This window comes from Myotis nattereri (assembly GCF_964212035.1).
Source record: "Myotis nattereri genome assembly, chromosome: 1".
Classification (NCBI taxonomy): Eukaryota; Metazoa; Chordata; class Mammalia; order Chiroptera; family Vespertilionidae; genus Myotis; species Myotis nattereri.
This window is the reverse complement of record NC_138075.1, coordinates 98,968,056-98,993,143: the sequence shown is the minus strand read 5'-3', so window position 1 is coordinate 98,993,143 and position 25,088 is coordinate 98,968,056. Positions and strand designations below refer to the sequence as shown.

Below are 25,088 nucleotides of genomic sequence, written 5' to 3'. Positions count from 1 at the left end.
TCAGCCCCTCACCCAGGCTGGCCCCACCCCAATGGGGTGAGGGTCCCCACTGGGGGGCTTGACCAGCCTGCAAACAGCCATCAGCTCCTCACCCAGGCCGGCCAGGCACCCGAGTGGGGACCCCCACCCTGAAGGGAGTGTGGCCAGCCTGCAAACAGCCATCAGCCCCTCACCCAGGCTGGCCACAGCCCCATGGGGTGAGGGTCCCTGCTGGGGGGCTTGGCCAGCCTGCAAACAGCCATCATCCCCTCACCCAGGCTGGCCAGGCACCCCAGTGAGGACCCCCACCCTGAAGGGGGTGTGACCAGCCTGAAAACAGCCCTCAGCCACTCACCCAGGCTGGCCAGGCACCCCAGCGGGACCCCCACCCTGGCCTGGGACCCCCTTCAGGGCAAACCAGCAGGCCCCCACCCATGCACCAGGCCTCTATCCTATATAATAAAAGGGTAATATGCAAATTGACCCTAACAGCAGAACGACTGGGAATGACTGGCCACTATGACACACACTGACCACCAGGGGCCAGACGCTCAATGCAGGAGCTGCCCTCTGGTGGTCAATGCACTCCCATAGGGGGAGCTCTGCTCAGCCACAAGCCAGGCTGATGGCTGCCAGCACAGCGGTGGTGGTGGGAGCCTCTCCTGCCTCCTCAACAGCGCTAAGGATGTCCAACTACAGCTTAAACCTGCTCCCCGCTGGCAAGTGGACATCCCCCAAGGGCTCCCTGGTTGCAAGAGGGATGTCTGACTGCCAGCTTAGGCCCGATATCCCGGGGATCGGGCCTAAGCCAGCAGGTGGTCATCCCCCGAGGGGTCCCAGCCTGCCAGAGGGCACAGGCCAGGCTGAGGGACCCCCGTGAGTGCACAAATTTTTGTGCACTGGGCCTCTAGTATCAAATTAAAGACAGTATAGAAATCTCTACGAAAAGATGTTAGTCTAATGGAGAATAATATTGGAGTATGTGAAAAATCCAGAGACATTTTAGGAACAGGGCAAATATCTGTGGCACATGCCTGAATGTGCATTGGTTCTGGGCATGCATGTTTCATCTACCCACAGCACTATGTGTCTGGCTCAGAGAATACAGTAGGACCCCTCTCCTCCCATTTCATGGTTTCACTTTCCACAGTTTTAGTGACCAAGGGTCATCCACAGTATGAAAATATTAAATGGAAAATTCCAGTAATAAATAATTCATAAGTTTTAAATTATTTGCCATTTTGAATAGCAGTGTAACACTTGCTGCCGTTCCATTCCATCCTATGACTCATCCACCTTGTAGGTGCACCTGCCTATTAGTCACTTAGCAGCCACCTTGATTATCAGATTGACTGTCATAGTATTACAGTGCTTATGTTCAAGTCACCCTTATTTTACTTAATAATGGCCCCAAAGAACAAGAGTAGTGATGATGGTAATTCAGAGATGCCAGAGAGAAGCCATATAGTGCTTCCTTTAAGTGAAAAGGTATTTATATTTATGAAATACAGGGGGAAAAATACTATATGAAGGATCTGGTATGATCTCCAGATTCAGGAATCTGAGAACATACCCTCTGTGAATAAAGGGGGGTGGGGGGGATGACTACTACTGTAATAATTTGTCTGTAATTAAGTTTTATCAGAGTGAGAGAGAAGAGCCTCATGAAAATCCTAGGTAGAGGCTGATGGAGGAGTCCATTCTCAGTAGGTGAAAGATGGAAATTTCAGTAACTTACTTGGGGGCATAAGGGTCGAAAATAACGTCAAAGTCTTCTTCCAGCTCTACAGGGCTCCTTGGCACGGTATCATCCATGCTGCGGTAAAATTTGGCAAAGGTTTCGTCATCGTCCAACTTCATCACCTCCTTCACAGATTTGCCCGTGACAGTGAGTACAGTTTCTTGCATCCCACCAACTATCAATAAACAAGCAAATAAATGACATAAATTTGTGTAAAAACATTATTCCAACTGCACCTCACAATATCTTAACAATTATACCCCCCTCCCTCCATAGTGACAGCCATAATAGTGATATCCAGGGTCCTGTGGATGCCTCCTAGGCCTTCCTTGCTTTCTCATGGAAGGACTTCCAGTGCAAACAACGCTTGCATTGTGACGTGTGGAAGACACAAGGTTGTCCTTGCTGCACACAAGCCCACTAAATTCCTTTTGCTACTCGAAGCAGAAGTAGCCTCAGTCTCTGTATGAGGGGTCAGAAAAATGTTTTTCTGCAAAGGGCCATGAAGTACACATTTTAGGCTTTACATGGGAGGCTATATGGCCTGTGTTATAACTACTCAACTCTGCTGTTGTAGTGCAACAGTGACTATAGGCAATACCTTAACAGTGGCCATGACTGTGTTCCAATAAAACTCAATTTACAAAAACAGGTGGTGAGTTGGATTAGACCCCTGGGCTAGATCACTGTTGAACTGGTTGCACTGCTTGCCTTGCCAGGTTAGTTATCCTATTACACTTTTATATTTCTGGTTTAAAGGGTTTTTTTTTTTGTGTGTGTGTGTGTGTTTTTCTTTTGTATTATTTCCCACCTATTAGGGTTCAGTTTCAATGACAGGGACTCCCAAAATATAATATTTGATAAGCTTCAAGTACTGGAAATTTTAATTAAGAGATAAGGGTATTACTACATTTTATTCTTTCATTTTGTATATTCCATTGATTTTTGTACTGAAATATTTATTTCAACATATTATTTACCAAAATTTCCTTTTAGAAATGATTTGCGATTATAAGATATATCAGCTACTACCTTACTGGAAATTAACATATACAATTTAAGGTTAATCAGGCCCAAGATCATGTCGACTTTTTATAAGTAGAATAATCTGCTTTCAGGGTTAAAAGCAAAATTAAATCATGATTCTTATGGGATGACACCCCAAGATTTAGATTTTAATAAGAAATGTTATTGGGGATCCCCAATTTAGTACATTATCAAATGGATCAGAGCTTGGTAATACAATCAGGCTTGACTAGTAACTTAATGTTTAAAAAGATAACAGCAAAGATAATGCTTACAGAATAAATTGATCCAGTCATATAGAAAGAAGACAATTTAACTGAGGAGAAAGCCATCACAATTGGGACATAGAGGTTTTGAGAGAGGAGCAGGTTCTTTTATGTTTCCTTAGCTACTCACTGAAATACGAATCGCAGTGTGCTACAGGTATATAAACCAAAGCTTCCCTCTGGCTTCTGGCATGTACCTTTGTTATTCAGCCTTCTCAGAAAGGTTTCCAGCCTGTCCAACTTCAGGTCCGATTCTAACTGCATGTCTGGTCTGGCTTCAATATCTAGGCAAGCAGAAACCATCAATGAGAGAGACCCACTGAGGACTCTTCTGATCACAGAGCCCCTGGCATATCGGGTGCCTTGGTGACTTACCTTCCAGGGGTTTGGAAATGGGTGTTGTGCCCCTTGTTTTACTGCAAATAGGGGACATTACTGGCGTTATGGCAGTGGGTGATGCCAAACCTGCAGAACAAACAAGGAGCTATTTAGTACCTCAGGGTCACTCCTGGAATTTCCCCTAACCCCGGTGGACCTCTCTTATCTCCAATGTACATTTTACAGTTTACAGAATTTATACACAAACATGCATGTACACATACAAGTACATTTGTCAGGTACCATGACTGTATAGGACAACTGCACATGTAGATAGAATCTGATAGTTTCTACGGACTGTAGTAGCTGATAAGCTGCCATTCCAAAATGAATGATGGGGATGTGGGGAAACATGGCCGTAACACATAAGTGGGATAAGAAGGTACAACAGTCTATCAGAATATACTTGAACAAATGGAGTGTGAGCTCTGAAGGCCCTTAGTGGTGGTGCGCATAGTTGAGGAGGAAGTCTATTTGCACCATATCCCACGGAGGAAGAGGAGAACGGGTTGTGTCGCACTGGCTGGCAGTGGCTGCCAGCACGAGTTTCCTTCCAGGCTGAGGTGAGGTAGGGACAGTCTAGCCTTTGGAGCATCACTCAGAGGAGTGTGGCTCTACTGAGCAATAACTGAAGAGTGCTAATCCTGTAGAAGAAAAGACAGAATACACAGTGAAAGTGATTTGTGATCTTTGGAAGGGCATATCCATCTCTGGTGTGGCTGGGAACCCATGATATGCTTTCTCATATATTTATCACGAAGCAGGGTGGGGAATCTTTAAAGGGAGAAATGGTAAGGGACACATGAAAGGGAAAGAAAGAAATTCCAGCATAAAAAAGGTATTTGGCCAGAACAAGAAATTTTGATAAAAACAAAAATCAACATCCCCTCTCACACACAACTTAAATAGGAGGTTTTGGAAAGGAAAATAATTAGTACATTTACAAAGGACAAAATGAGGTGTTAACGTTGTTTGTATAAATGTGAAATCCTTAGATAACATTGCCACTTTAAGCATCCCTCAAAGCACATCTGAAGAAGATGAGTCACTATCACCTACAAGGAAAAATAAATTAATGAATTGCTCTGCTCCTTCCTCCTATGAGCTAGAGAAAGATGTATTGCGGCATTAAAATTTTAAGGCAAAATACTGAAATCTAGTTTAAAACTTAAGTTTTAGGTGCTATTCTAGAAGTCCTTAAGACATACATATATATGCTTGATGATGTCAACTTTTCAAATTTGATTTCATTTACCAGACCTGCAAAGGGTTTACATCAGTGAGAAAATAAATTTTTCTTGAAAGATAATAAAGATAGATGAAATTTGGTATCACAGGCTGGAGCAGTAAATCATTACCTACTAAAAGGATGCAAAAGAGACATGGAAAGGTTCATTAGCACAGAGGTCATTAACTCTAAAGTTAAAAACAGGCAACCAGGAAACCTGGCCCTCTGTACTGCCAGGGCGCCCCCTGCTGCCCACTCAGGCAGCAGCATGCAGGAGAGCTCTGGGATGTGGACCACCTCTTTCCCAGCTAGATATAAGTATTTTTCTGCAATGTGAGAGGGCAAACAGATTTAAATTACACACTAAGACAAAGCACTCCCCATACCTATTTTCAATGACTTCTACTTGCAAAAACCATTACCCACTCTCTTCAGGAACATTTTCATATCCCTCTTGTTCAAAGGCATACTTTGAGTAGTTTTCTTCCAGGAGAATACTAGGAAATCACAGAAAGCTTTTGGAGTGCTAATTGTTACAGACACTCTAGGAGTATCAAAAAGGGGAAAAGTCCTAATGAGGCTAGAGAACAGTAGAGTTTTCTGGCCTGAGAGAATGAAAATGAGAGTACAGTGTGCCTCTTGGCAATTCCCTGATACGCAGTAACTCATATGTGCCATTGTAACTAGATGAAATGGGATGTCTCAGTGACTGTAGTGTAGGGGGTTATTTTATTCTATAGTGAGTATAAACTGGATGCCATATTACGGCAAATAAAAAACAGCTGATAACGCAAGTGAAGCATATAACCCAGTAGGTGGTAACAAATATTAGGAAAATAGGGTACAGTGTTTTTCATTAGGCTAAAAGTGTAAGAAAATTATTTCCTGAGCCAACAAAATAGCACCTGTTAAATAAAGATCTCTGATTTATTCAGGAAAATGTGAATGCAAACTCATCCACTGAGAGAGGAACTTCTTGGATCTTGCTCTCCAAGCCCACGTAAGAGCAAATATCCTTCATCTCACAGTGCTGTGGACTAGAGTAGCAGGTTTTGGTAGTAAGTGGCCTACTTACAAATAAATGTGATTTTTAAGATGAAAGAAAAATAAAAAGTCATCAGGATAAAAGTCCAGGCTAGATCTGAGCTCTGGTTCAAGTTCTCAGCTTGAATTCTTCTTGATCAATGTGGGTCTTAAGGAGCTGCTTTTGATAGCACAGGATGGGGCTCATATTAAAGTAGTTTAACATGATTACACTCTTCTGTGATTTGGTGAAAATACTCAAATGCTATCTCATTTTGTGAGAGTAAATTATATGCTATTATCTTTTGACAATTCCAAGATTAGTTAAGAATTTTTTAGCAAGGATTATTCCACCATATTTGAGTTAATCATAAGTCAAAGGTTTTCCCTCTCTCTCTTCCATATGCAAAGATTTATTATGAGACTACAGTGAGTTAGGCACTATTTATGAGAGAGAATCGTGAAAGATTTTGAGAAAATGGAAAGATAAACCTAGAAGAGCTAATGACAACATAAATGAACTCTAAGTGAATGTGAAAACCTTTATTACTAACTTAGAAAATTTGTTTTTAAACAATAACCCAGAAAATAAAGGCATGCGCAATAAGAGATAAAGGGATCCAAATATTAAACATTTCCTACAGGATATGGAGGCTTAAAGCTCTCTGGTGACTTTACTAACCATGTGATTCCTCAATTTCATAAATCTTTGTGTACAGGTTTCAAATTAGTTCCAAGAGCTCAGATGCAGAGAAATGACTGTCTGCAGGAAATCCCACTCCTTGAATTGGGTATATATTTTAAACATCTATTAAAACATACTTGGAAATCCAGCTTTGTAAGCCAGAGAACTCAGCTTTATGGAAAGGGACCTAGAAATTATCCTACAAGGGAGAAGAGGGAAACGCCTTCTTCATTGAGAAAGGCTAATTTGGGTTAACTGATTGCCAGATGGCAAAAAAATGGAAATAATTTGAAAGCAATTATGGGAAAGAACTAAGATTTGTTAGCAGACTTGCAATTGCTTTTGAAACCTGTGCTCAATTTCCAAATGGCTAAGTTTTGAAATTGAATTATGCCTTTTACATTGAAGATGATGCTATGTATAAAAAGGTTTCGGTAGAAATATCTCAAAAAACTGACCCCAAAACCATTTACACAATATCTGTTGAGATTAAAAACTAAAATATACCATGGTGCGATTGTTTTCATCGAGCTGTCACGGGCCCCCCTCCCCTCCATGGGTGATGGAGCATGTATGCACACATGTACACGAGTACAACATGCACTTTCGCACACTGACCTTTCTTCACCATTCTTCCGGCCACGGTAAACTGGGTGGAGTCGTTAGCTGCCCCTCTGCCTTTTGTCTTCCAAGCTTCCTCTCTCACAGTGATGAGGTGCTTCCTCTCTTCGATAGTCATTTGGCTCTCTCGACTTTCTGTGACCTGCTGAGTTTAACATGTACAAACGAGAAAATAGAAGAGGGAAATGAGAGAGAGGTGAATTTTAGCCCATAGCATTTCGTGAGCTGAAAAGCAGGCAAACAAAGAGGATACAACACTGTCCGAAACTGGCCATATCTGTTCTGAAGTAGGTTTGCCTTCCTTACTTAAAGCTTGGATCAGAGATCACCATAAGCAATACTGAAACTTTAAATCAAAACTTAGTTGCTTTTTTTTAACTATTTGTCTGGAAAATTGGAACACCAGACCAATACTTTGTAAAAATAAACAAAAATAGAGACAGCCTTCATGCCAGGACCTTTACAGGGTTTTTAAATTTGTCTGTTTTACCTATCTGGTTAAACTCAGGTGATGAGAAAATTTTATTCATATACATTATGTGTGTATATGACTATATATATGTGTGTGTGTTTGTATATATGCATATATATACACACACATATGTATTACACATATTAGCATATGTATCACAAAGAACACTATCAATTTAGAAGATCTTACCAACTAAGTACAGAGGAACATGGTCAATTATAAAGCAGGAAAAGCTGCTCAGGAGTAAGGTGCTGTAAGGTTTTCTGGAACTTGACATGCTTTTTTCTAGAGCATCTATGTTACATGGGAGTTAGGCAATCAGGGCCTAACTTGTAGGTCATAATATATCTGACATTGAGGATGAACTGTGCTACAGATATAACTTACATATATAATAAAATTTTCATGTAAAAAATACTTTTTATAAACTTCTAATTGGGGTTCTGGAGATTCCTGCCTCTTTACTTTCTAAACCATTGGTGATACTCATTTGGCCCAAGGGAAAAGCTGAGGGGACTGAGAGAGCAGGGCAAGAGGGAGAGCTCAGGCTGCTGGGGCTGAGGTCAGAGGATGAAGAGCAGGAAGGAGGGCAGAGGACAGGGCTCAAGGCACCCAGGCCCAGAGAGAAGGGGTGTGGCCCTGAGAAAGAGTGGGTGATGGTAGTAGGGTGGTTCGGCAGGAGGCCTTCCAATGTTGGCAGGACAGAGCTTCACTATAAACCCCTCTCTGTGAGGGCATGGGCCGGGGCCTGAAGCGAGGGAGAGGGCAGGAGCCCTGGGGGCCAGTGTGGAGGAGGAGAGCCCCTCCCAGACAGGAGCCTCTGGGCTGTCCCCTCGAGGCCATCCAGGAGGGGCTCTAAAGATGGTGGTGGCCAACCTCCTGGGTTTGTGCTTTTGTTTCACCTCAGGATCTTCTTAGACCGAGGAATGCCATTTCCGCTAAGGCATTTGGCAGTTTCCCTAGCTCCTCTTCTCTTGTAAGGACTTTTCCTTTGAATAACATGAATCAGTGAGGGTCAGGCCTCCAATGACACAGTGTGAGTGCAGGGAGCCCTGAGGGGAAATACATCTGGGGCCACTGATTCTTCTTCAACTCCATCCAAGTGGCAAATCAGCTTCCCTTAACTGACCAACAGGGCATAACTCCCAGATTTGTTGGGGTGGCGGGGGGTGGGGGGGGTGGGGGTAGGGGGGTGGCCCTTCTTAAAGCCCTGGGATGATGGAGGCAGTGCAGGAAACAGGTCTTTCCTGCCTTTCCAGTAGCATAAAACCATGCCTGCGCTGACACCAGCTGGCTTAAGCCACGAATATGGACTTTGCCATCATCTCGTTTAGGAGTCTTCCTTTTACAGACTTCTTCCACAGAGCAATCATAGCCAGAACTGGTTCTAAGATCTTTGGTCACTTAAATTAGGTTAAAAACCTTTTAATAAAGAGACAGGGCAACAAAATACAATGCATGATCCTGGCTTGAATCCTAAATAGGGTGTGGGTGGGGGTAAAAGGGAAGTCATTAGGGAGAAATTGACAAAATTGAAATATGAATAATGGATTAAACATTCTATCAATGTGATATTTCCTCATCTTGATGACTGTATTATAGTTATGGAAGTGTGCCATAGATTGAATGTCTGTGCTTCCCCCTCCTCCCCATATTCATTGGCTGAAAGCTAATCCCTAATGTGATGGTATTGGGTGGTGATATCTATATATATAAAAAGCTAATGTGCTAAGTGTCCCTCCTCCTGTCTGACTGGTCGCTATGAAGAGCACTGACCCCCAGGGGACAGACGCTCAACTCAGGAGCTGCCGAGCTGCAGTAACTTGGCAGCGGCGGTTCTCGGGTGATGCACCCTGAAACGAGAGGAGGGAGCCTGATTCCTCGTGGGGCCTTGTGATTCCACCTTTGACCATGGGTAATGTTGTTTCTGGGGCACTGTAGGCCCTGAATCTGGTTTACTGCACACTTGCGTTTGCGCTCCAACCCTGTACAACAGCAACTTTGCAGAGTGCCCTCTCGTACTCCAGGAACCCTCTGGGGATGTCAGAGAGCCAGTTTTGGTCCAATCCCTGCAGGCCAGGCCAACGGACCCCACTACCGGAGGGACCCTGCTCACTCCATAGACACCCTTCGATCTACGGCACCACCCCAGGTGTGCCACCAGGGAGGGCCCAAGGGAGGTTGGCTACAGGGCGTGTCTGGCCCTTCTTGCCCAGTTCTGCCCCGCAGGCCACTTTCTAATTAATTTCCTTTCAATGTGCATGAATCCGTACACTGGGCCACTAGTAAATATATAAGGGGAAAGCAGCCAGCCAGCACTGGGGTGGCGGATGGAGAGAGGAAGGGTGAGAGGAGTTGGGAAGGGAGCAAATGTCAACATATCAATCTAGTAAAAGCCCTAGCTGGTTTGGCTCAGTGGATAGAGCATCGGCCTGTGGACTGAAGGGTCCCGGGTTCAATTCCAACCAAGGGCACATACCTGGGTTGCGGGTTTGATCCCCAGTAGGGGGCGTGCAGGAGGCAGCCGATCAATGATTCTCTCTCATTGATGTTTCTCTCTCTCTCTTATTCCCCTTTCCTCTCTGAAGTCAATAAAGAAATATATTTTTAAAATAAATAAATAAATAAATAAATAAACCTGGTAAAAGATATGAGAATACCCTGTCTCTATGATGACTTTTTTTATGTTTTAAATTTTATTAAAATAGAGTTATCAAAAATGTTTAAAATCCTTTTTTTTTTTTAACTTTCCCACTTGCAATTGTCAAAATGACCCTAATTCCAAGTAACTCTGTAAATCACATACCCTTCTTAAATAAACTATGAGGTTGACTTGCCAGGAGGATTTCATCAAAATTCATAAAAGAAAATTAATTTTCTTTGAATATGAAGTCCCAGGAGTGAATTTTAAGCAAATCAATATAGCACTTGACTTAAATATTTTGGGGGAAAAAAACATATAATGTGCCAAGGTTTGCTTGTCCAAGGATCCAGACATCACTGCTCTGTAGTGAACTCAGTAGCCTCTCCAAGGTCCTGGGTGTGGTAGTGGGGTATGGTTAATGACTCAGAAAATTGGTATTCCCAAGTCAGCAATTCCATTCCCCAAAGCACTGGGATTCCCCTGGAGCTCCTTTGAGAATGTGACACATAGGAGCCTTGGAATGATACAGCTGTTTCATCTGTATTAAGAAGGCATATTTTTTATCCCCCTCTAAATTATAACATTAAACATAAAAGGTTTTGTTTCTCTAGAAGTTTCACCTTAATTCTGCTACTTAGTGGGGTTGTTTTAGGGCCCACTAAGTCCTGCTATCTCACTCTACATGACTCTCCAATGAAATAAGAAAAATATCCTATATAATAAAAGCCCAGCGACCAAATGGCAGAATGACCAGAACGACTAGTCAACCAGTTGCTATGATGCGCACTGACCACCAGGGGGCAGGGGCTGCCCCCTGGTGGTCAGTTTGCTCCCACAGGGGGAGCATCACTCAGCCAGAAGCCAGGCTCACGGCTGGAGAGTGGAGTGGCAGTGGCAGGAGCCTCTCCAGTCTCCCCAGCAGGCGGACATCCCCTGAGGGGTCCCGGACTGCGAGAGGGTGCAGGCCGGGCTGAGGGACCCCCCCCCCCTCCCCAGTGCACGAATGTTGTGCACTGGGCCTCTAATAGCTTATATATTCACTGGAGAATCTAATAAAGAAATTGTTCTAAGTTGCTATTAAATTATAGAACTCAAAATGTGAAAACAAATAAGATGGACATCTCTGTCCATTTACTTTTCTTTTTTTAGCTTAAGACTTCATTGTTGTACTGTTTTAACTTTCTAAGTTTTTCTTCCCCACTTAGAGAAGGACATAATACATATTGCAGTAAATATTGGGTCATTTTTCCAGGTTTATCCAGGTTTAGTCAATGACATTTAGGATTTCCAGGAATAGTAAGAAAGAGTTATCAGAATATAAATAGAAGCCCTAGCCAACCTGTGCTTCACTTGTTCCAACACAGATTCCATGAATGAGGTGTGCAGAGATGGAGATGGAGAGGGGAGGAAACGTGTGTGTGTTTAAAAGTCAGTGAAACAATTGAGAAGAGAAGATATTCTTAGGGATGGACAGGGACCTAGCAGAACACAGCTTGAAACTGTGCAAAGGGTTGTCCTGCAAAAATGTTTTTAGGCTACCACACTGTTACTGATGGGTTTGCCTCTACATACCTACAGTTGACTCTTGAACATCATGGGTTTGAACTGCATGAGTCCATTTACATGTGATTTTTTTTTTCAATAAATGCTGTAAATGTAGTTTCTCTTCCTTCTGATTTTTCTTAATAACATTTTCTTTTCCCTTGGTGTACTTTATGGTAAGAATACACATAACATACAAAATATATTAAATGAGTTGGATTTTATCTATAAGGTTTCTGGTCAGCAGTAGGCTACTAGTAGTCAAAAGTTATGTATGGATTTTCAACTGTGTGGGTGGGAGGTCTGTAGTCCTAACTGCTGCATTGATCTAGAGTCAACTGTACTAAGAAATTATAGTGCAACTCTCGCTACATGTTTCTGACACAGTGAGCTAATACAAGGGAGAGTGGAACTAACCTGTATTATAGGATTAGTGCAATCTTAAGAATAAGTTCTCCCATAACTGGAGAGCTTTATGGGTGGAAAATATTGTGATGTGGCTTTAAAATTTTTTTTATCTTATTCACATCTACTTAAACTAAATTTAGAAATGATCCAAGAACATGTTAAGTAACAGAAATAAGGTAGTGACAAAAGTACTTCTCAGTTTTCAAAAATGTTATTACCACTTAGAATTCTGTGCACGATTAAAAAAATTAGCTTTCTCCCTGTCTTAAGTGATTTCCAACCAAAATGAGGGCATGCAGCTCCAAGTAGTCAGAACAAAACATGGAGAAGATCTCAACTACGTGTAGACCTCAAAGTAACCATAACTTGGTTTGTCACCATCCACCAGCTCCTAAAATAAGAGGAGGGGAATTAAGGAAAACCTTATTCTGGTACAGCCCTGAGGCATGTGAGGAGGAAGACATTGTACGCTGAAGCTTAATAAAGAGACAAACAGTTCACTAGACACACTGTGTGTTCTGTGTAAGTGCTGTTTTCTTCTCTGAGCCTTTGAGTCATTGAATGCTGGCACCAGGACTGCCGAGGAAAGGAGTCTCCTGCCATCTGGGAAAACTGACAAGCTTGTGCCACTAACTGGTACATAAAATATTTATCTGGGAAGACTGTCGAGAAGTAAAAATAAAAAAGTTTTAAGACATTTTTAACTTTCAAGTGATAAAACATAGATTGCCTCCAGTAAATATATTTTTAACTTAAAAATAAGAACTCATAACTCAGCAATAAGAAAACAACCAATTAAAAAATAGTAAAAATATCTCACCAGACATTTCATTCAAGAAGATATACAGATGGCAAATAAATACATGCAAAGATGCTCTACATCATATGCCACCAGGGAAATGCAAGTTAAAATAACGAGATACTGCTACACACCTATTACAATAGCAAAATTCCAAAACCTTGTACCCACCAAATGCTGGTGAGGGTGTGGAGCAACAGAAACCCTCATTCGTTGCTGGTGGATATGTAAGACAGTTTGAAAGACAGTTTGGCAATTTGTTACAAAATTAAACATACTCCTACCATATGATCCAGTAATTGGCTCATTAATACCCAAAGGAGTTGAAAAACTTCTAGCTACACACACACACAAAGAACACTGATATATGGATATTTATTGAAGCTTTTTTCATAATTGCCAAAACTAGGAAACCCTTTGGTAGGTAAATGGATAAGCAAATTGTGTTACATCCAGACAAGGAATATTATTCAGCACAAAAAAGAAATGAGCTATCAAATAATGAAAACACATAGAGGAACCTTAAGTGCATATTACTGCGTGAAAGGAGCCAATCTGAAAAGGCTGAATGATTCCAACTATACAACTTTCAGGAAAAGGCAAAACTACGGTAACAATAGAAAGATCAGTGATTGTCAAGGATTGGGGGTGTGGAGAGAAGGGATGAATAGGCAGAGCACAGAGGGTTTTTAGGGCAGTGGAATTATTCTGCATGGTGCTATACTGACAGCTACAAGCTATTACACACTGGTCCAAACCCATAGAATGCACACCACCACGAATGAACCCAAATGTAAACTATGGACTTTGGGGGATAATGATGTGTCAGTGTAGGTTCATCAACTGTAACAAATGTATGTCTCTGATGGGGATGCTGATAGTGGGAAAGGCTATGTGCACGGTGGTGGGTACTTTTTGCCCAATTCTGCTGTGAACCTAAAACTTCTCTAAAAACCAGTCTATTAAAAAAGTATATATGTATATAATATGTTTTATATTTAAGGAGCTCAACAATACATCTTTTAATTTAAAGTTGACTTATTTAGAAGAAATAACTCATGTGCCCCCTCTAATTTCAACCTCATTTTTGGGTGGACACTGACTGGCTATGTGAGGCTGGCTCACAGACCAGCATGCCTAACTTCAGAGGAAAGGAACCAAGGAGGGTGAGGGAAAAGTCCACCTGCAGGAGTAGAAACGGGGAGTTTCCATGTGTGAAGATGCGAGATACAGACAAGGGCCCTCAGAAACCTCTCCCTAGCAGCACTGTTGATTTCATGTTTGAAATCCTGCACCTAACACTCAGAAGCCTGTTTTATCACTACCAGGCCTAAGGGGACAGTATAGTCATGACATTTTTGCAGAGGGCACCTTAGAGCAAATAAAGTCCCTAAAAAGGAAATGACTGAGCCAGGTCCCATTGATGGAGGAGAGGAGAATTGATGGATGGGGCTCATGGCAAAGTGTATGTGGCTGCTTTTCATAGCTCTTCTGACACCAGAGACATTCCAAGGGGAATAAAAACCAATCATGGAGGCAAAGTGGGGTAGAGACTCCTGCAAAAATGTCAACATTAGAAAACCAAACATGGGTATTTTTAGCTTTAAAAATTATCACATATTAGGCACCAACAGAAGCCTTGAGCCAGGCCAGGTCCCTCCTCTGGGGTGGGGTTCAGATGGAGTACAGTGGGTAGAAAGCAGGAGGCTTTGGTTTTTCATTTCAATAGAATCACTGCAACCAGCTCACGCCACACTAGCCCCTTCCTCCCTGTCCCTTCCACACCCCACACTGCCTCCACCTTATTCATCCTCCTTGTTCATCAAGCTAAGCAAGATGGCATTATTGCTGAGCTGGAGCAAGGAACTCTCTGGAGCAGCGGTCGCCAGCCTTTCAGACCTCATGGACCACCTGTGGCCCGTGGACCACTGGTTGGCGACCGCTGCTCTGGAGTATTTCTTGAACCAGTTTCATGATTATGAAGTGAATTAATATCATCAGGTCTATCTGAAAGTCTGAGCCAAATATATGATATATTGACTGACTATAAATATATGAACTGATCACACACACACACACACACACACACACACACACACACACGCAGCGGTAACTTCCCTAAATGAAACAAGCTTCCCTACTGCTCAGAAATTGCAATGAGGCTTAATATGTTTAGGCTTTCCTCACCTGATTAATAGATACAAAAGACAGGTGTTTATGGGCAGCAGGTATAGTAGGAGAATAAGTAGAAGCATATACAGGTTCCTATAGAGCAAAGGGAGAGGATTAGAGGTGAGAAGACTTATCAGATCCGGGTGGGGAGGGGGAGAGACAAAAACAACGATTTCTCTAACAGAATGTTAATTTCTCATTGCAATTTCAGTTAGCTTTTCAAAAGAGTCCTTCCCATTTGTTCATTTTTTAGAATGCTGAAATAAATCCACAAGTACAGTAAGAATACTCTAGTCAGTTTTATGATCTATAGAAGATACTCAGTTATAGAAAGGGAACCATAGTTTAATTGAGTTTTAATATTTACCATAAAATATCTACTTCAAAGCCTTTCAAATTTTTTCATGATATGCTAAAAAAAATTAAGGACACAGGATAGCTTCCCACTCTGAATGAAAGTGACATCTTGCCTTGGGATAAGAAACCAAACCCAGAGGGCACTAAGGGAGCCACCCCTGTGAGAATTATAGCTGGCAGGCATATTGCTGTAACCCAGGGACACCTGTATTAGAGTCAGGCTTACCCAAAGCAGTTTAGAAACGATACTATCATCTGTAAATCCTCCGTCTTCCTACAGGTTAAAACAGATAGGTAACATTGCAGAGTGTCAGAAGAGCTGGGTCAAGTTAAGATGTGATAACCATTTGCCAGGATTTTGTGCCTGGGTTCAGCCAGAGGCATGCATGTACTCACATTGGCAGGCGACACACAGCAGGCAAGCTCCGCCCCACCCCCACCCTGCCCCATCAGCATGCTAAACTTTAACTTGGACTCTTTCTTCCTCCTCCCCCTGCTCTTTAAACTGACTTCACTCCTAAACTGTGGTTTGGAATTTCAATGACAGCAGGAATGAGAATGTGCAGTGTAGCAGATTTAAAGTACCTTCCTTAAATTTTCAAAGACTCATTCTGGGGACATCATAGATCTTAGCTTAATTATTTTTATAATGGTATTTTTTGTGTGTTTTCTTGTATTTTTTTAAATTTATCTTTGTCATTGAACATATTACAGATGTCCCCCTTTTTCCCACCATTGTCGCTCTCTTCCCTACTCCAGCCCCCACCCAAGGCCTTCAGCACACTACCGTCTGTGCATGGGTTATGCATATATGCATAGAAATTCTTTGGTTAGTCTCTTCTCACCCTCACGAACCCTTCCTTCTGAGATTCCTCAGTCTGTTCCATGCTCCCATGTCTCTGGATCTATTTTGTTTGTCAGTTTATTTTGTTCATTAGATTTCACATATAAATGAGATCATGTGATGTTTGTCTTTCTCTGACTGGCTTATTTTACTTAGCATAATAATCTCTGTGACCTGACCTTACTGAAGGATAGCAAATATCAAATCATAATTTGTGACCCAGAAGTAGACCCAGGATTGTAATGACAAACTCTGTACACGGTTTTTATTTCCTAAAAAAGTCTGATATCCCCAGTGATTATCTTAACAAAGGGGCATGGGATTTACTATCTGTATGCCAACACGGGCTTATTTGCTTAAAATAAGTAACTGCAATGTTGCTGTAACAAAGAAACTTTTGCCAAATTATTTCTTCAAAATGTCACTTTGTTTCATTGCATTCACTCTTTTGATGGAATGAATTACACTGCAGGAAACTGTCCACAGATTGTGCCCATGTGCACACATTCCACAAATCTACAAACCAAATGGCTTTAAAACCAATTATATATGCTATAATAGCAAAAACGTTTAAGTCAGGTTAGCACTGCCCTGGAATAAGCCAAGAACAGGAGAAAGAAAAGAGGAAAGAAAGGTGGTAAGGGAGATAGGAAGAGAGCAGAGAGAAGGAACCTGAACTCCTTGTCAGAGGAAAGGACAGCGTCAGCTCCCTAAGTAATTAGTGCTCCAATTTATCGACTCTGTTTTGGGGGACAGATTGGGAAAGCAAGGAACGGCTGTTAAGTTATATATTCCCTGAGAAATGACTGATATTCCAGTAGGAAAAGGAATTGACTTAGTTTCCCAAATCGATTCATGGGCGTAAAGAATATTTTCTTACCACATACGCTCCCGAATGAGATGCTGGCTACTGCACCACAAATTTGTATTCTTTTGGGATAAACCCTTTGACAGAAACAAAGCAGCTATAGATTTTTAAGGCAATGTTTACATTTTTAATGTGGTTACTAAATAACGTAAAATTACTATGTTTATTGGACAGCAATTATTTTCACAGGGGCAGTGGAAGCAATTTAGAATCCTGTCTCTGTTTCCTGCCTCCTGTATTTCCATAGGCTACAACTCATGGGACTATGCCTACTGCACACAAAAGCTTGAGGGGACTAAGTGTAAAATGTGTGGTAACCACAAATATGTGCTGTTTGATGAAATTGTGCAGAAAATGATGACCCGGCTGTAAAGCCAGCTCCTTTCCACCTTGGTGGAAAAGACGGAAGGTTCTGGTGCTCACTCCCCTGAGCCGGCCCACACAGCGAGGTCCCACCTGCACATACCACAGGTCAAGACTGCCCTTGTTCTCCAGGGCAGCATTCAGACACCAGCACGCAGTGGTGTTTCTCAAGCACTCCTCGGCTGTCTGGGGACTGTCTTAAGACAGATCAGGTTTAAGGCACCTCACATCTGAGCAGCGTGGAGGTGTGACAGAAATGTACTGCTGGCCCTTGGGAAGAATTCAAGGCAAGGACTTATCAGAGGCCATGTGAAACCATTTGTTCTCCACAGAACTTGAGATGTCTCACTGTCCGCTACGAAAGCCTAAAATAGATCGACTTATTTTAACTTCAAAGAGCTGATTGTCTCTGGCCAAAGTGAATGAGGTCACTGAGGACGGGTGGAGCAGTGAGTTCACCATTGCTTCCATTAATCCAGAGCATCATTCACACTTAAGCCCAGTCATCCTCAGAGCCCCAGTGCTTCTGTTGACTGGGATTTCCACTCCACCGGCAACTGCAGTCACCTACTCCCATCGCTTGACTTCTAAGTCCCTTAGTCAAGTGTTAAGGTAGTTCAGATCACTTCCTCTACTCACAGCCTCTGGTTTGCAGAGCCTCAAATGACATGTCTTCTTAGTGGGTGGAGCATTTATCTCCTTCCACTCTCCGTGATGAATCTATCTAGCTTTGTGTTTTGTAGCTTTATTTGAATTTTCGCCTGGCCATTGCGCCTGCCATCTTCTCAGGCTTCTTTGTATCTTCCAAAATGACATAAGTGTTAAAATTATTTTTGAACTACTGATTTCAAGACTTTTAAAAATAAAGTTTGTGGGCAATGGGACCTGGTTGAAGGGCCCAATTTTCTTTCACTTCAGGATCTCATTCTTAAAGTCTCATTGTTTACATGTATGCAAATCCAAAAATCACATGGGATTTTATTTGAGAAATTTACTAATGACTGAGAATTAAATGTTTTAAGTCATTATCTTTAATATCATGTATGTTTCAAAAGAGAGAATTCAAATTGCTATTCCAATTTGACCTATAAAGACACAGAAATACTATATAAAATAGTGTCAGAACTCCCATCTCACAGTTCTGTGTGCAAGCATATTTGTAAGTTTCTTAATGTATAAGGGCCACATTCACAATTTCCCTCTTTTACAGATGCTTAAGTTGGTTTAGAACTAGAAGGGGTCCTGGTGATCAGCTGGTAGAAAGTTTTTTCTTTTCTGTTTGAAGACTTTTGATGCTGCCTGTGGATGTGCCTGCCCCAGGTGTTCCCCTTGCCTCCAGCCAGCAAGACTTCGGCAATCACCAGGCCAAGCAGCAGGAAAGCCAATATCTGTTTTGAAGGTGTGCACTAACTGGTCAAATGCTGGTCATCATTACATTAGTAATTTAACAAATAATCACTACTTCTGCATATCAAATCCTTGCCTGTAATGATAACAATCCATTACTTAATTTTATTTAAACTTGTAATATATCTTCCTGTATATTCTCAATAAAAGGCATACCTGCTCATTATGAAATATGCTTACAATTATGAAATAAGGTTTCAATGACCACAAAATTATGTCCCTATTTTGTATATTTAGGTTTTAAATCTCAGTATAGGACATTTAAGTCCATACTTTATATGCAACGTATAAAGTGTTAGTGGTCAATTAAAGTTGTTCATTATAAAGGCTTTAATAATATTGTAGAGTCAGAATTCATTTAAGAAGGTTTTAAACTGAAGTAAAAGTACACACTTCAGAATTTAGGAACTTGTTTGCCAATACATTATGCAGGTGGTGCTATTCCCAGTTCTATGACATCTCAAGACTTTACCTTTTGATCACCTGAAGCTGCTATGAAACAGACTTTAAGTGTGAACTCAACGAGCAAGGAAGTGCTAGCGCCTCACAGAGCAGTCAGTGATCAGTGAAGTCTTGCATGCCTGTTTGATGCACTTCCGAGCATGATGCCAGTGCTTTTCCTAACACGGAAAACGTTACCTTCTTCTTGAGTGACTGTTCCACTTCCTGTATGTGCAGGCTACTCGCAACAGTCGCTTTGCCGTACTCCTGCTTTCTGGTAAGTCTGTTTTTCCAATCTTCCTCCCCACTCTTCTTCAGCAGTGCTAATCTAAGAGGAAAACATGTCAACCGAAGAGTTCAGCAACAAACTCTTACTTGTAATAAAACCATAATGTAGATAACTTAGAAGTCTTTGGCTATTAAATAATCACAGTTACCTAATTTTAATCTCTCTAAATTTCATTTATTCTGAAGTATGTTTAAAAAAATAATATAGGCATCCCCTTTCTAAGATGGCCCCAAAGATTTTAAAGTTGACAGAAATGCAAAGCTGTAATTTGACTTGCCAGATAAAAACTGCATTATCATTCCACTAAAGGAATAGCTGTGATTTTTCCTTCTTTTTGGGCTGAGGGCATGACCTCAGAGAAACATGTATGCTAATGGCCCCTTTTGGTCACTTGATGAAACAACATTTAATGACTTGCTAGGTAGTAACTTACTTGCAGAAAATATAGCAGAAATTGGTTTAAAAACTTAAAAGCTGACAATCTCTTAATATCATATCTTTCAATTACAGGGAAAGAAGATGTTTAAGATTGTTTCTCTTCCTGTATCCTAAGCCCTGTTTTTCCCCTCCAAACAAACTTGATCTTTCCAATCTATCCTCTTAATACAGAAGCTTCTCTACAAACCCACTTTAAAAATTATTACTTCAACTTTCCTCAGGGGAAAGCTATACATAAAAAAAGAATCTAATTAACTGAGACTTTTACCTAACCTACTTTATTTCAACTCTTGTGTGACTTGATATAAAGCTGGTTGGATGTTATAACCTGTGAAAGGTTCTTTTGGTGAACATGAGGCTGTTTCAGCTGACTCTATTATAGCGAGTGAAGAATACTTACCAGTGGTTCTCAACCTTCTGGCCCTTTAAATACAGTTCCTCATGTTGTGACACAACCATAAAATTATTTTAGTTGCTACTTCATAACTGTAATGTTGCTACTGTTATGAATCGTAATGTAAATATCTGATATGCAGGATGGTCTTAGGTGACCCCTGTGAAAGGGTCGTTCGACAGCCAAAGGGGTCGTGACCCACAGGTTGAGGACCGCTGACTTGGACAAACATGGAAAAAATAAAAGGCAAAAAAAATGGTGATCCTTAAACTCAGATGAGCTGATGCTCAACAACTTTAAAGATTGGGAAAAAAATGAGTAAACCCCGTTTAGACTCTCTTGCCCTCTCTGCCCAGCCTGTTGGGACATGCCTTTTAAATATCATTAACACATGCCCACAAACAGCACAGCAGCTCTAGCCTGGCTGTCAACTTGGGTTAAGTAGCCTGGTCTCCCTTCCTTGTTGGTCATTTTGGGAACTGGACTAGATGGTCTCAAAGGGCCCTTTAATTAAGTTTCCTGATTCAATTAAATATTTGAATTGGAGATGGGATGTGATATACTCCATGATAAAAGTTTTGTTAAACAAATAAGAAAAATTTTGCAGTACTTAATAACCCATCTACATTTATAAATTCATACATAATCACACCTTATACTTGCCCATTCATTCAGTCAAATAATGGAAAGTAAGCCATGAAGAAAAGAACCCCGCCAAAGTGGGCAGGAGTTTCAGATCCCCACCCCAATCACTTCCTTCCCCTTCTTTTCTCTTCCTTTATGCTTCGTTACAGCAGTTAGACCTCAAATGTCCATTCCATAAAACTGGTATAATGCCACCTTAGCTATCTACCTGTGATATTGTGATTTATAAGAAGAAATAGATATTTTGTCTTTGGCCCAGTTTCTGGCACAGAACTCCTAAAACTCCTGGAATTTCCTAAGTGGTGAGAGCCATAAAGTGTCTTTTATTATTAATGGCGTGACTTTTGGGAAGCACATGAGTATAGGGGCTGATGCCAGGAAAACCAACCATGTGATTAGAAGGCTGAAACTTTTAGCTCTACCCCTTGACCTCTCCAGAGGGGAGAGAGCCTGAAGATTGATTAAATCATTGACTATTTGCAACTGAACTTAATAGTGCTTATGTAATGAAGCCTTCATAAAAACCCAAAAGAACAGGGTTCGGAGAGCTCTTGAGTTGGTGGAACATGGAGACTTGGGGAGAGTGGTGTGCTTGGAGAGGATGTGGAAGCTCTATGCCCATTCCCACACACCTTGCCCTACACATCTCTTCCATTGGCTGTTCCTGAGTCAGATGCTTTCATGGTAAACTAGTGATCTGGTAAGTAAGTGTTTCTCTGAGTTCTATGAGCTGCTCTAGCAAATTAATCAACCCAAGGAGGGGGTGGTGGGAACCTCTGAATTATAGCTAGTGAGAAGTACAACCTGGACTTGTGACTGGCATCTGAATTGGGGGTGGGAAGCAGTCTTGTAGGACTGAGTCTTTAACCTGTGGTATCTGATGCTAACTCCAGATAGAGTGTCAGAACTGAGTTGAATTATAGGACACCCAGCTGGTATTAGAATTGCTTGGTTATGGGAGAAAAAACACATACATTGGAAATTGAAGTCAGAATCTTACTAAGAGAGCCCCCATTTGGCTCAAGAATCAATTTAGCCTTAAATTCTATAATCAATGATGTTTGACAAGACTCTGCATGGTACAAGGGCTAGTTCATGTACTTGAAAATAAATTCTAAATTCCTTTCAGTGTTTTCATCTGAAGTTCAGTCTATATATACCTAAGCTTTATCTTTTCTCCAATTATCCTCAATGAGTCTGCTTTTTCTAATAAAAAAGAAGAATCTAACAAAATTGAATCATGAAAAGATATAATTAGCATTTGCATACTGCAATAGAGCTTTCAGAGTTTTCAAAGTATCTATACATGGGACTTTCAAAAAGTAAATGTGCCAGTATTTTTACAGCCAAATAAAGAAGTGCTTCTAATTCATCATCCCGTGCAGACAGTCATCTCACTTACATCTTTCATACAAACTGGTCTCATCTCTTCACCCTTGATGTAGACCAGTAGTAATTCATCTTGGCCATCTACACTTTTAAACCAATTAGATTTGATTTCGAATGATTTGAGAGAATTTAAAAAAATAAGAAATTCATCCTCAGGAGTTGGGTTTATTAAAAATAATGCACTATAGTTTTTGAGGACCTTCTCAAAAAAAAAAGCTCCCAATTCCTTGGAGCAATGACAACATCATCTAAATAATCATTTGGTTTCCCTGGTGTCTGATTTGAGGAATTAAAAACTGACTTAGAAAAAAAAATGAGTTGTGGAATCTTTAATCACTTATTAGTCTACCTTATAATCTGCTGATCTGCATAGCAGCCTCTAAGAAACTAAATATTGCTATTACCAATCTGACAGACAAGGAACAATGCATGCAGGCCCAGGATTTGGTTGACAGGAGCCACACTGTGTGTCAATAGGACAGGGAGCTGTGGCTCCAAACCAGGCATGTCCTGCCTTCTGCCAGGCTGGTGTCACAGCATTAGTGCATGAGCTACCAGACACAGTTTGCCCTCAGGTTTCAGGGGCAGCACAGCCCTCTGGCTTTCTTATAATGTTCTCCCTACATCCCGGGTTGGCCTTCAAAGATTCCTCCATTCCAAGAACCTGAAATCTTGCTTCTGGATGTGCTGGCAGGGCCATCATCAGGGACTTCCAAAGACTACAGAGTAACCAAAATAATCTGGATGAAACTGTGGTTCAGTTGAGCCCACATGGTACTTGATCCCAGCCCTAGCCTATGGAATGCAAATGACGGATAACTTAAAAGTCACACACACTGAAACTTTAATGTGTTATTCTGTCCCTTTAGATTTCCTACTTGGTGTTCCACAAGGAGCAGAGCAAAAGACCTTCCCAACTGCCTTCTTGCCTCCTTCAGTCTCACAACCCTTCTGACTCACCGCAGACCACCGTGTGCTGGAGAGGGCCGAGGAGCTAAGTGTCTGGTGTTACATGTGACATAAACGAAGGCCTATGCCATTCAAAGGACTGTCAGCACCTCCAACACCCGCCAAGTCCACGTGCTATTTGAAGGGCTGTGATGCTGAGAGGCTGGGCATCTGCTTAGTCTGAGCCTGAGAACCTAGTGAGTGGCTCTGCATTAGCCTATTAACCCGGAGGCTTGGCCGGGCCACCAGAGCATGTGCTTGCCAGGTCGCCTGGGGAAATGTTCACACCTCTTGCCACGGCCCACACTTTTTTCAGCAAAAATACCATGGGAGGGACAAACCATGTGCCCCTAATCTTCAACCTGTGTTCTTTCCTCTTTAAAAATGTCCCTGAATTTCAGAGAATTACTGCACCTCATAGATTTCAGGTAGGGCTGGACAGCACTGGTTAGTATTTACAATGGCCTTGGCTAGTTTGCAGGCTGAAGGAGTGAACTAACATGTCTTTTAAATGAGGAAAAGCCAGAGACCAAAAAAGGACGGTTAAAGGGGAATACCTTCATCACTAATTCTTACATAATCTGGGGCCCTCTAGTGGCGACATCTCCCAGAGGAACCCAGAATCTGCTGGGGAAGCATGAATACAGCCTGTGCTGGGTGGAAGGCAGCAGGGTGGATGGAGGGGCATGTGGGGAACACAGCGGGACCCCAACTGCTCCCCTAAGTCAGGATTCTGCATGCTGGCAGGAGGCATGGGCGAGTTTTTCAATATTCTTCAACTAAGTCCCCACATCCTACCAATTTCCCAAAGTGAAGGCATGGCTCCTTTGACTTTTTTAGTAATCTCCTCCCTAAATATAAAAGCTCAGATTCGGTTGTTTCAATAATAGTGGAAATAAGATTCTAAAAGCCTAGTGTACTTATAAAGAAGTATCAAAGGTTTTATCCCTAAATAACATTAACATAATTTGATTTGCAATGCTTTTCCAAAGAAGTTCCCAAACAGGAACAATTTACTCTCCAACCATTTGGACAGGTATGAAACAAAGCAGATTGCATTTAAGTTTTATGCTCATTAGGGTTCAAACTTGACATTCTAGATGTCAGAAAAGATGAAAAAAGAAAAGACACTTTTATATATGTTTCTTCTTGAGCATCAATCATATTCTGAAAGAGGAGGTGGAAGAGTTGCCCTGCTGTCAGTTCTGGTCACAGTGTGACCCTTGTGGACACTGGAAATGAACCCCACCTTTGGCCAAATGAGGCAGTCAGAGGAAGTCAGAATAAGGTTTAAAAGTTCTATTTTATCTGTCACCTCAAAAAAGAAAAGTAAACCCCCCAAAATTACATGGATAGCATTCTTATTTTAAATAGGTCAAGTTTCATTATCTCATTTTAACAAAAGGGATTATAAACCCAATTTAGAGGAAAGCAAACGGATTGAAAGGACATACAGTTTTGTCATTTCAGCAAAGTAAAAGTAAAATACCACAACAATCAGGGGGAGCCCAGCGGGCGCGGCTCAATGGTTGATGGTCAATCTAGGAACCAGGAGTCACGGTTTGACTCCAGGTCAGGGCACACGGTCAGATTGTGGACTCCATCCCTAGTGTGTGTGTGGGGGGGGGGGGGGGGAAGGGGGGGGGCAGGAGGCAGCCCATCAATGATTCTCTCTCATCACTGATGTTTCTATCTCTCTCCATCTCCCTTCTTCTCTGAAA

At 41.7% G+C, this 25,088-nt stretch overlaps 1 protein-coding gene across 1 annotated transcript in view; it reads right to left on the bottom strand.

The window, feature by feature from the left end:
• The window catches only part of SVIL (supervillin), a 266,016-nt gene that overhangs the window by 35,655 nt on the left and 205,273 nt on the right, over positions 1–25,088 (bottom strand). Inside the window, exons 15-19 of the mRNA XM_081100660.1 lie at positions 19,463–19,592; positions 6,945–7,092; positions 3,388–3,477; positions 3,210–3,296; positions 1,718–1,895 (exon numbers count right to left, since the gene is read on the bottom strand). Of these exons, the coding sequence (XP_080956786.1) occupies positions 1,718–1,895; positions 3,210–3,296; positions 3,388–3,477; positions 6,945–7,092; positions 19,463–19,592 (633 nt within the window). The remainder of the gene's footprint in view (positions 1–1,717; positions 1,896–3,209; positions 3,297–3,387; positions 3,478–6,944; positions 7,093–19,462; positions 19,593–25,088) is intronic.